At 38.6% G+C, this 13,003-nt stretch overlaps 2 protein-coding genes across 3 annotated transcripts in view; one reads left to right on the top strand and one right to left on the bottom strand.

Moving 5' to 3' along the window:
• The first annotated feature begins 1,145 nt into the window (after positions 1–1,145).
• On the top strand, positions 1,146–2,803 carry LOC111693714. The gene is made up of 4 exons (XM_023459151.1): positions 1,146–1,605; positions 1,667–1,831; positions 1,896–2,078; positions 2,143–2,803. Exons 1-4 carry the CDS (start codon positions 1,205–1,207, stop codon positions 2,582–2,584), a joined length of 1,191 nt encoding a protein of 396 aa, XP_023314919.1. The 5' UTR covers positions 1,146–1,204; the 3' UTR covers positions 2,585–2,803.
• Positions 2,804–6,992: 4,189 nt separating this feature from the next.
• The window catches only part of LOC106649460 (FMRFamide receptor), a 40,555-nt gene continuing 34,544 nt past the window's right edge, over positions 6,993–13,003 (bottom strand). For both annotated transcript variants that reach the window (XM_023459148.1, XM_014366895.2), the window contains exons 4-5: positions 10,640–10,826; positions 6,993–10,009 (exon numbers count right to left, since the gene is read on the bottom strand). In XM_023459148.1, the coding sequence (XP_023314916.1) occupies positions 9,311–10,009; positions 10,640–10,826 (886 nt within the window). In that variant the 3' untranslated portion in view covers positions 6,993–9,310. The remainder of the gene's footprint in view (positions 10,010–10,639; positions 10,827–13,003) is intronic.

The following is a 13,003-nucleotide window of genomic DNA, read 5'->3' on the forward strand; positions in this document are numbered from 1 at the left end:
GTGACACCTACGGTCAAAATAGTAACTTTCTTAAAAACCCTACTGAAAAATTGCTAGTGTCGCTATAAATTGAATTGCTTAATATATAAAAATTATTAATATGAAAAGAAGAACGTGAAAATTATGTTTTGGTATATTTATTCTTCTACCGATTTATATCCAATGTGAGCTAGAAAACACAATATTGATCTGAAGCAAAGCGTAAATTTATGTGACTGTTGTATTAACAGAAAAGCGATTATTCTCGAACGTCTTACACATCAGATTGTAATATTAATTAATCTATTCAAAATTAAATATTTATAATAACCATTCAACGTCCAATAGTTTTAAAAATAAAGTTTCATCAGTATAAAAGCAGTTGACAAAAAAATGCCAGCAAAATTAATAACTAAAGAATTTTTTCGTGAAAAATCCGCTGCTGTTCATATTATACTTTTAGTAGATTATTTGAATAAGAATAAAATTACACAAGAAAATTTAGATAATGAAGATATTTTGGATGACATAATACGTAAGGGAATGGGTAAATCGGTAAGAAAACGCCTTCCGACAAAAGATATTAATGCGTTTAAAGAAACTCTTCGTTTTTTTAACATTGATGAATTGAAGAAAACTAATCTATACCGAATAAATCGTGGTATATTGGCCGTTGCCTGTGTTGAACATATACTGTACCCTGACAAAGATCATAAAAAATATAAACAAATATATGATTGCGACAAATTTACGGCAAAGAAGGTGTATAAAAAACTGGGTGAACTTTGTGAACACGCAACAGAAGATGAACTCGATCCTATTATAGTTACATCAACTAGATCTTTTTTTAGGAGCACCTTGTTTTGTAATAAAAAGACATCTCTACAAACAGTAAGATCTTATTTGAAAACGGTTGACATTAATGCAGAAGAAAAGCACTACATAATGAATGCGTCGATTCAATTTATGTAAGTCAATGTATTGAAAATGCCTGCTACAATTATATAGTCTAAAAAAATTTAATTTAATTTCCAGTAATAAAAAGAAAACTTTTAAACCTTCAAACACTGTTCCATTTCCAAGATATATTACGAATCAAAAATATTTTCAAAGAAAAGGAAGCGCAGAAGTTTTCATTAATTTGGTAAATTATTTGGAGAAAAAAGAAGTGAAAGAAGAAGATTTAGAGAACGAAAAAATTTTAATAGATATACTGCGCGAGGGAATGAAAAAATTTGTCACCTATCCACCTAAGAAATTAGAATTAGAAGAGTTTAAAAAAACAATTATTAATTTTAAAATCGATTACTTAACTGTAACTAATCTTTATCGATTGAATGCTGGGATATTAACGATCGTATGCGTTGAATATGCTCTTTTTCCTGGACTAGATTATGAAGAGTATAGAAAGATTTATAACAGCAATTACTCTAAGGCTGCCGCATTATATAAAGAACTCTGTGGTATTCCTAAAGAAAATAAAGTCAATGAAGCCTTAGCTAAATCGGCTAGATCTTTTTTTCGGTGTAAAAATAGAAATCTGGAAACGATTCGATTATATTTACAAAATATCGATATTGATTCTGAGGAGATAGAATATATAAAAAATGCGTCGATTCAATTGATGTACGTAAATATGTTAAAATTAATACAATTATATACTTAAAATATTTAATTTAATTTTCAGTAGAGGTAATGAAGCTCTTTATGCTGATAAACCAGGGACAAATACGATAAGTCCAATCGAAGATGATCCAATAAATATGATCACTGACGACGAGGAGACCCTTCCACCTATGCGAGATATCCCATTTTTACAAGATATGACATTGGTAGTAGACCAGGGATTAATGTGAGTAATTACTTCAGAAATGTCTCATCCAATTTTATATTCGAAGATTTAATTTAATTTTTAGTATAAGTAATAAAGATGAACAATCAACCAACATGATGGTACCAATCGAGTATCATACAATAAATGTGCCTATCGATGACGAGCAGCCCCATCCAAATATGATCCAGATTATATATCCAGATATGCCATCGTTAAATGTTGACCATCCTTCAATGATATCGATACCGATAGACCAGGAATTAATGTGAGTAATTACTTTAGAAATGTCTCATCCAATTTTATATTCGAAAATTTAATTAAATTTTTAGTAAAAGTAATAAAGATGAACTATCAACCAACATGATAGATCTAATCGAAGATCATCCAATAAATGTGACCACCGATGAAGAGGAAACCCTTCCACCTATGCTAGATAATATGCCATTGGAACATGTTGACCCTCCTTCAGTTGTACCAATACCAGTAGACCAGGGATTTCTTTCCCGTTACTCTCCCAATGAGGTGGTGTTGGCGAAAAGGTTCAAATCGTATTTCTGGCCAGCACAAATTATTGAAGTCCATAGTGATAAGATATATGTTACATTTTTTCCTCTATCAGAAGAAATGGAGAAAGAGGAAGTCTCATCGGAAGAAGATGTAAGAGCTTTTACGGATAAAGAAATCGAAGCCGCTGGTGCCTCTCTATGTACAGGTTTATCACAAGTAGCCTTTAAAAATGCAGTGAAATTTGCTTCAGCAGAATTGAATTGAATACATTCTCGTTAATTTATGCATGCAATAAATCGTTTTATTATGATACTCCAGGAGGTCGGGGTTTTCATCTCAAAAGATTAGTGATAAACTTATAAATTTGTACAATAAAAAGAATTAATATGCCTTGTTGTGTAACGCACCGTTTAATGCCACATTTTTGCGCCATGTATTTAAACTATTTGCACTGAATCATCATTAAAAATATAATGAAATGTCTAAAGTTTCATGTGCACGCGTAGACATGGCAACTGTACCCGCGAAAAAACAGACAATAATTTCCTTAGCTTTCCAAGAAGTCAGATTTTCGAAATTTCGGTGACATTTCGACCCGCGTAATAGCTGTTTCTTCGTGCAGTACCCCGTGTTGTTCAAACTCGGATGTTTTAAGACGTTTATCGACGTATTTTAATTTTTATAGAAATAACATGTACTCTCTGAAAAATATGTACTTCGATTAGAAATCTCCTCAGCTTTCGAACTATATCACAAAATCGTAAAAATACATTTTTTGAGATATTTAATGTTTGAAGTTCAGTTATATTCCGGAGAAAATGGAAAATTTTCGGAAATTTCACTCCACTATTGAAAAGCTGAGGAAATTTCCAAATGAAGCCATATGTCACATAATTTTTTGTAAGTGAGTTCAGGGGGTTTTTCGGCGAATTAGAAATTAAGCAACTTCGCCTGAAATTGCCGTGCCGCCTCCACGCTATATAGGATACTTGTGGTATTAAACGCCTCATATGATCGATCGACTTTTGCAAGTGATAATATACATTTACAGGTTGTACAACACACACAACGATTGAGGCCTACAACTAACCGATCGTCATGTGCATTCAACGGCAAATGTAATAGATAGACCACTCCCGAGCCTCGTGTATAATTTTCGCTCGTCGTAGCTATGTGTGAACGTCGAGCCTTGACTTTCGTGCATTCGAAATTTCACATTGTTCTTCGTACTTTTGTATGTATTTGAATTAAAATCAGAATGTTTTCGACGGTTTCGCCGATCTACATCGGTATTTTCGGGAGATAAACAAATAAAAACAAACGTTATAGATAACTCGTCCTCAGTCGATTAGTCATACTGGAAACTTTCATAACAGAGCTCACAATCGAATAACATAATTGTTTTTGTAAATAAATGTGAATTTGAATGTTCGAAAGCAAGAACTGTGTGCTTCAATTTTCATCTCATTCGAATCATGGCTCATATAGCGACGTCATACCGATTCGAACCGATTCATGTTCGTTAAAACTGGCAAGAAATGCGCCGCAATGTCCCTTCGCTTGAAACGAGAATAAGCTTAATTTTATAATAACAAAACCAATGATGAAAAGCACGCGATACAGCAGGCGTTTTTGATCAATAAAAGCTTTTTGTGGCTTTTCTACTGTAATGCCATATGATAGACTTACAATATGAGGTTCTTTATAATGTTTCAAATCCTTACCAAATTTATGACGCAAGTAATTTTTGTGTTATTACTATTTCGATCGTGCGGAGACAATCACTAATGCAAATGCGGTCATAAAAATCTCTCTAAAAAGTCTGCAGTCAAAAACCGCATTTTTTTTGAGAGATTTTCATGACCTCATGTTCGAAAAAGAGTTTTTTTTCGCAAGTTATCAAGAGAGATTTTTTCGATCGCACATCACTGGAACAGTGATACTCTTCGTAAGCATGGTCGATTTATACTTATTCAGAGTACCCTTTATAAATTCGATCAGTTTTTGCTCCGTTAATTAATCGGTACTTAATGCGAGAAGAAGACTCGACGAGAATGACTGTTTTGAGATTTAAGATGGAAGAAGGGCCATGACGAAGAGGTCCAGAATTTTACATGAATGGAAATGGACAGATAACAGCTCAAATGGATCGGCCACCGACAAATAAGTACATAATCCATGTAAAAATCTGTGAACTTTGATCTGCGTATCGTTGAGATTTTTCCCATTGTCCTCGAGTAAGCAACGACCTCATACAGATCGTCTGTTTTTTTTCTATTACATCTACTTAATTCACCACGATTAATATGATTCCCTTTCTGCGCTGACTTAATTACTTTCTTCATCGTATCTATCTGTTCGTAATGGTAAAATGCGATTGCATAAGATTTACTACCGTCCCTTCCATAGCGACCAATTTTTTGTACGTACATGGTGTGCGACTCCGTCGCTGGATGAAATCACTACTTAGGCGCCTGCCCGTCGCACCAGTCCTTCAAGCTCTGACACCGATGGAACTAAGTGAGGCTTTTGAGGCTTGCGTTCGAGAGAGTCAACGACACAGCTATCATGAAGATATCACAGCGTTGTCTAAAAACCGCCCTGTTCCTGCGAGGGGGCCGCTGGCAGCGCTCAATCCATTTCTGTGTCCGAACTGTGTCCTCCGCGTTGGCGGGCGGCTGCACCACTCGTCGCTGAGCTGTGTTTTGTATATGGGTAAGGCTCAGAATTTTTTAAATAAACCTGCGCTCGTATGTCACCGATCTTGACGCGCTTTTGGTATGTTATAGTACATGGTAAAAAAGACCCAAAACCAAAATTTTAGACCCCCTCCCCCCTCCTACCCCCCACTTCCGGTATAAACGTCCATTTTCTATCTATATTTTTTCTGAAGGCCTGAAGCAATTAAAAAATCTGAAAAAATTCACAAAAATACTTTTCAACAATCCAAACAACCTTGAATTTTTTCAGATTTTTTGAGTGCTTCAGGCCTTCAGAAAAAATTATTGAAAATTTTGAAAATTCATATACGGCGCTACGATGCAATACAAAGCCCGATCTTTTTTTCCACTTATTTTTGACATCAAAATACATAACCTCAAATTTTTTCAGATTTTTTCATACAGAGCGCTGGCGGTTTTGAGCCGAAAAACGCCCTTTTTTTACGAAAATAATTTTTTTAGGGCGATATGAAGCTTTAAAAAATCTGGAAAAATTTTTTTCTTGTTTTTCAGGTCAAAATACATAACCTTGAATTTTTTCAAATTTTTTAATTGAAGGCGATAGCATCTATGGCTAAAAAACGCTATTTTTATGAAAAACGGTTCCTGGAACCCAGAGGTTCCGGTAAAAAAATTTGAAAAAATTTTTTTCGAATTCCTTGTCAAATTTTAATAAATTTTGACCGTCGCAAAATTTCGATTGGAGCTTCCTAGCTCATTCTAGAGCATAACAAAGATTCGAGCGAAATTCTGAAGACGTTCATCACAATTACATTATTTTTCAAATTTCTTCAGAATTTCGCTCGAATCTTTGTTATGCTCTAGAATGAGCTAGGAAGCTCCAATCGAAATTTTGCGACGGTCAAAATTTATTAAAATTTGACAAGGAATTCGAAAAAAATTTTTTCAAATTTTTTTACCGGAACCTCTGGGTTCCAGGAACCGTTTTTCATAAAAATAGCGTTTTTTAGCCATAGATGCTATCGCCTTCAATTAAAAAATTTGAAAAAATTCAAGGTTATGTATTTTGACCTGAAAAACAAGAAAAAAATTTTTCCAGATTTTTTAAAGCTTCATATCGCCCTAAAAAAATTATTTTCGTAAAAAAAGGGCGTTTTTCGGCTAAAAACCGCCAGCGCTCTGTCTGAAAAAATCTGAAAAAATTTGAGGTTATGTATTTTGATGTCAAAAATAAGTGGAAAAAAAGATCGGGCTTTGTATTGCATCGTAGCGCCGTATATGAATTTTCAAAATTTTCAATAATTTTTTCTGAAGGCCTGAAGCACTCAAAAAATCTGAAAAAATTCAAGGTTGTTTGGATTGTTGAAAAGTATTTTTGTGAATTTTTTCAGATTTTTTAATTGCTTCAGGCCTTCAGAAAAAATATAGATAGAAAATGGACGTTTATACCGGAAGTGGGGGGTAGGAGGGGGGAGGGGGTCTAAAATTTTGGTTTTGGGTCTTTTTTACCATGTACTATAACATACCAAAAGCGCGTCAAGATCGGTGACATGCGAGCGCAGGTTTATTTAAAAAATTCTGAGCCTTACCCATATATATTCTCTTAGGAATTTTTTTCAATTTACTGAAATGACGTTTAAGGTTTTTTCCACGAGAGGGGTCTTGTTTCTTCAATAGCTCTATTATTTAATCTCTGTAGCAATCTTTAACATCTATAAAAAGCATATCTCTGAATTTAACGCATCCTAATGATTTAGTTTTCTGCCCTCGACCCTGCTACAACTGGAGACTTCGTTGTTGCTGCCGCAACTGCTGTTCCTGTGGCCGTCTTGTTGCTTCGGTCATCATTGCACAGCCAGAGTCGAAGCCCCGCTTCGTTGCTCTGAAAAGCAAAGCAGCATCATCTTCATCCATAAAAGCTTATTTATATCAATTTTCATAACATAAAGTACAATTGAAATAAAAAGGCATTGATTTATTTGATTCGTGTCATTTTAATGTACGTAATTATTTAATACATGAAAATCTCGTTTTATGTATTTTTCTCACGAGTCATTGGATGATCGATTCAAATGATATTCATCGCTTTAACAAAATGTACAATATTTTTTTTACAATATTTTCATCTTGAAATTTATTTACAAGCAAATACTAACTTATTTGTATGATTGAATTGTACTTCTTTCAAAGTTTTACTCCATAAGTAATATGGCTAATTACATTGATTCTTTTGTTAAATAAAATTTATTTAGGATTTAAAATTATTTTATTCAAAGGAAATCTTTGTAGCCAGCTTATATGAAAAGCTAATATTAAGGTTAATTTTTTTAACATCGGTGACAAATATAAAAATCATAACGAATTATGCTACAGTAATGACCACATCATCAATGTTAGCTACAATTATCTATACATCAGCTCGATCCAAACTTCATCAAATAAATTTTTATTTACAGTTAATCCGTGAAAATATGTTTTTAAAATCACTACTTCATGCTACCCTTTTTCGATTTAAGTGTGAATTTTCCCCATTTTATGTTTTTACATTATAATTATAGATTTTATTTAACAACTATCCATTTTATTTATATTGTTTTCAATGAATAATCCTGATTTACTATTATGGTTGATAATAAAGCTAAAATTGTTCTGAAGAAGAAGTTATGATACATTTTTTTCCCAATTTTTTTTGAGTTTGGCTTCAAAAGTTTGACGAGAAAGCTCTTACAAAAGTGTATTAATAGACTGGATACCTCAAACTTAAACAATTTGAATCGCCGTCGTTATCAGGATTATCATCAATTATAACTCTAGTTATATGCAGATATATTTTATTTCCGTCACATTCATTATCAGTTTTATTTTTCGTTGGATTAATGCTCAACATTTTTCAATAGTATGTATTTACAATAAATCGTCTTCATTTTGCGATACGAATTCTCGTATGCGAGTAGAAAAGTCTATAAATTACGTAACATTATAATACATGGTAAAGGGTATTTAGGACGTAGATCAAAGGTGGATTCAAGAAAGAACAACGGGAGATGGCTATATTATGTCACTTGCTACAGGATATTTAAATATGCGTAAGTGGACAGACCCAAATATATTTTCGTTATAGGATATTACAGATTTATTTCAGGATATCGAAAAGTTTACCGTGGCCGAACTAAGGCACTTAATTGATGACTTACAACTTCTTAAAATTATTATCATTACCATTATTATTCGTAAATAATATTTAAATACAATATTAATTGGCGTCTCTTTTTGCTGTCGTTTCAACTCGTTCGAGCAATACTCACGAAGTTCGAACGAAGCGCAACGAAACACGAGAAGCCCCTCGATCGCGCGATATCAAATTCCATACGTGGATTTTAGTCGAAAAATCGGAGAAGAAAAACAATGGAAACAGAATTTGAAAGCGAGGCGCGAAATCAAAGTCGTAATCGACCGAAGCTGTACGCGCGAGAGTCGACTTCGATATCAACGGTAAGAATATTCCGTACATTCACGAGTGTAAATATACGCTCGATAAAATCCAGCAATACCCGAGCCCACGGTATACGAAGGAAGCGCCCGTAATTGGTCTGGTAAACTCGATTAAAATGAAAATCGGATAATCATAAAAATTATATCTCATCACGATAACGCGGTGGTGGTGACAGCTGGGAGGTGTTGTGAAAAAAAGCTCTCACGCGGACACCTTACAGAGTCGTAGGTAAAGCTCGACGTACGTCGATCCACGTCGGAGCTATGGAAGAAATAACGTAAAAAATATCATTGCGAGTTGATGCGTCGTCTTTCGCGCGTCGACCTGTAAAAAGCTCGAGCCGTTTCATTGAAAAGTAAAGCAATTTTCGAAGTTAAATCCACGCGAGACTCGGCGAGCAGTTCATGCGTCACGTGTCGTACAGCTCTTTGCGTTCCGTGCAACGTCGAGACTGGAGTTTCGATTTTCGTCCGTCGATAAAAAAGGAGACAAGGAAGAAGAGGCTTTGAAGTTGCGACGCAGATAACGTCGATACATGTCACGACAAGGACAATGTGGCCGTCAACCATAATTCGATGGAAGTCTTGGTTTACTCACACACATATGTCATATTATATATATACACACACACACACAGACACACTTAACGATTTCTCATGCGACACATTATCATATGTACACTTAAATACAGCAGCAGCAGCAGCAGTGCGAAAGTCGCGTAACAGCGGCACAGAGTAACTTCCGCACTGTGTACTAAATATATACAGGATTGACGGTAGTCTTTTTGCTGGTCAAGGAGCCGGAACTGGCTTTGGGTCAGCAGAACGCCGTGTCCTCGATCACGAGCCCACTGCCCTGGATGTGATTGTTATTGTGATGATGCTGATTGCCGTTGTAATAGCCGGCGGGATGGCCGCCGCGAAAGGACGACGAGCCACCGCCGCCGCCGCCGCCGGCGGCCTTGAGCGAGTTGCTCGGGTAGTAGACGCTCGATCTGCCCGACGACGAGCCGTTGTTGAGGCCGCCGCCGCCCCGCAGCGACGGCTGGTGGGCCTGGCCGGAGGCAGCCAGACCCGAGGATCTCTGCGAGCCGCCACGATGGCCGTGGTGTCCGCGCTTGGTCGAGGTCTTGAGCTCGATGTGGCTCGTGGCGATCGAGTCGTCGTTGGTCTGCAGGTCGGGGCTCTCGGCGCGATTCACCGACCGGCCCATGCAGTCGAGGCCCGTCTCCGCCGACACCGGACAGAACAGCTTCAGGAAGATCCGCTTGAACTTGCGCCCGAAGATGACGTAGATGACGAAGTTGATGCCGCTGTTGAAGGTGACGAGGATGTTGCCGGCCATCAGTATCCACTGGGGTATGAAGTGGCTCGTGTTCTCGAGGATGTTGCTCACCATCGGCAGTATGTTGCAGACCAGAAAGACGATCACGACGCAGAGCAGCATCGTGGCGAGGCCGAGCTCGCGTCGCTGCGTGTGCGACAGCAGGCGCAGATTGCGATTCGCCGTGCGCACCTGTCGTGTGCACCAAGAACACAAAGTCATAATAATAATTGTAATAATAATAATGAGAGAGAGATGCAATTATACGGATTGATCGCGACGCTTTGCAGCGAGGCGACTTTTTACATAGTAATAATAATAATAATAATAATAACGAGTCGATCAGTACCAAAGGGATTCTATCGACCCTTTTGACGCGTTTTCAAACGGAAAGAAAATCGCGCGCACCGCGTTTATGCGTTTTTTTTTCTCGCAACGGCGTCCATCAGCATATTTTTGTCACCTGCGAGCGCTGACATAAAAAAAAAAAAAAAGAAGAGGAAAGCAAAAAGGAAAGAAAAAGAAATGTCAAGCAGTTACGCGAACGTGTAAGTACACTTTATCGAGTCGTAAAAACATGCCCGGGTCTCGGCCGGGTATAGCTGCCCCCCGCGCGACAATAAAAGAGTATGGAGTAAGAGAGAGAGAGAGAGAGAGAGAAAAAAAGTCCTCTCCACGGCTCGAGGTAATATTATTACTCTTTCATCGCGTGTGCGCGCGCACACATATATACGATACCATGTACAATGTAACCTGCAGCAGTCGCGCGCGCGCGGGGAAAGGAAAAAAAAAATAGAGATAGAGAGAGAGAGAGAGACTCACCTTGTTGTAAATGAGGCCGTTAAAGATAACGATCAGCACGAAGGGGAACGTGTAGTAGACGAAAAAGTACATCCAGTGCACGTAGATGGCTATGTAGAGCGGATCCTTGCGCATCTCCGTGGCCATGAGGCAGGGCACGGTCTTGTTCAGCGAGTTCACCGTCTCCGTGAATTCCAATTCGAAGAGTCTTGGCGAGATAGAAGAAAACAAAAAATAGAACGATAATAATAATAATGAAAAAATACGCAAGTCGTATTAGGCGGGGCTTATTATTATATATATAAAAGTTGCGCGTCACTATCTGTATGTATACTATATGTATTGGCTGCTATTCAATGGATTGCGTTGTGTACATATATATACGTAATAATTCCATCGGATTTACGAGAGATGTATTTATCGATTTAACAAGTATATATCCCTCGGGGGCTCGACGAGAGAGAGCTAGAACACCCGCCCGGCCGCTATACAGGAACTTGATTAATTTACCGCCGAGCGGTATCTGCAAAATTCATCCTCTCCCCCGTGTTTTTCTCTCGGTTTCCCATTTTTTCTGTCTTTTTTTTTTTCAATTACTCATTTTCCCATTTATTTATAACCCTGCGCGCGCGCACGCTCGACGTCGAGGCTTTAATTGCTTCGCGCGGTCTACGCTGGCCTCTGGTACGGCACGTGTATTATATATACTACGAAGAATGAAAAAAAAAAAAATATGAAGAAAGGAGGCGGCCAGTAGTCCGCGCGCGGCGTCGATTTTTCTCTGTCAATTTTCCAACTGATTTGCGCGAAGAGCAGCGAGATGAAGAAGAAGAAGAAGCAGCAGCAAAAAAGGAAGAGTAAACGCGCGCGCGCGCAGCCCGACGGAGCAATGCATATTTAAATATCTCGACGTTTGTGTATACGTATATATAAAATACGCGCACGTGGCCTCGCCTGCCCGTCTGCCCGCCTGTGCCCGAGTACTCGTATAATTGGACAGTAATGAGGCTTGAATTGAAAAATCAAAGTAATAAATCTCACTTGGCCTGGGCTCTCGCTCGCGCGCCCATATATATACTACTACTACAGTCGCTATACTACTAGTCTACGCGTTTCATTCAATCAAGTCCCTCGAGTCGGCGACGGGGGCTAGTAGTAGTATATGTAGAGCTCGATATGCGCGCCGACGAGAAATGCCGTCCTCTTCCTCCCGCGTTGCTGCTTCTCTCCCATCGCCATGCAGCTCCGAAGAAAATATACATTTATTTTCGCGGCTGCGTGTATATAATGCAATGGATATAATATATCCCGTGTATACCGGAGTATATTTATACACGAGAGAACGAAGGCGAATGAAAAATCAGTGAAAAAGTGTCCGCAATTAGTATATTTCGTTGCAGTCGAGAAAGAAGTGCGCGTATATATTATTTCTGGAGAGAAGCCGGGGGCAGATTAATCTGAAAGTATACGCAAATTTTTCGGCTCGTCCCAAGAGATTATTTCGAATGCTTCGGCTCTGGACGCAATAACTCAAAAGCCCTCGGTAATTAATCGAATATGTATAGCGCACAAGTGGTACGACAGCAGTGGTACATATTAAGCATCGCACTTTGGAGATGGCCATCTTAGAAGCGGTCGGGGGAGTAAACACATTTTTCTTTCGACCCATCATGTGTAGGGCGAGAGATCAAGCTCGCGGTTGAAACCTTTCGCTCCACCCGCACACGGCTCTCCGATTTTCGAGAGAAAAGAGTGGCAAAAAAAAAAAAAAAAATTCGGTAGCCGACTCATTTGCGCGCGATAAGCTCGCGCGATTTATGCAGCGCAGCTCGATCGTAACGCGCGTCGCGCAAAAGCACATTGGCTCGGTCGATCAATCATCCGCTTTCGCGACACGCGGCGTAGCCAAGCTAAAATATATATATAACATATATCCGAGGGTATATATAAGCGCGGGGCCGGGGATGTAATGTAAGTCGTCGAGCTGCCAGCCGATCGTGCCTCGCCAAGCAGAAAAATCGAAAGAAAACGAAGAGAGAGAAAAAAAATTGGAAAATACGTAGAGGAACAAAAAAGGGTATTTAATCGAAATGCCACGTCTCTCGATCGCGGCTCGATGGATTAATTTTGCAATCGCGCGGTGTAAGCGCGCGAGATCGCGACGAGCTTATACAGCTCGAGAGCGGGTGGGGTAATATAAGTGTGTGCTGCCGGGGGATGATGCGTTCGGCAATGCATATATATAGAAGGGCAATTGGAGCTCTCGATTCCTCGGCGCGGTATAAATTCCTCGGGCTCTTCGAGCTGCGAAATCTTATTCCCGCGCGAAGACGCGAATAAATGTCGGTTCTCCTCTGCACGAAGCTCTGCGAAGCTTTTATACAC

Source organism: Trichogramma pretiosum, unplaced genomic scaffold, assembly GCF_000599845.2.
Source record: "Trichogramma pretiosum strain Unisexual culture from Peru unplaced genomic scaffold, Tpre_2.0 scaffold23, whole genome shotgun sequence".
Taxonomy (NCBI): domain Eukaryota; kingdom Metazoa; phylum Arthropoda; class Insecta; order Hymenoptera; family Trichogrammatidae; genus Trichogramma; species Trichogramma pretiosum.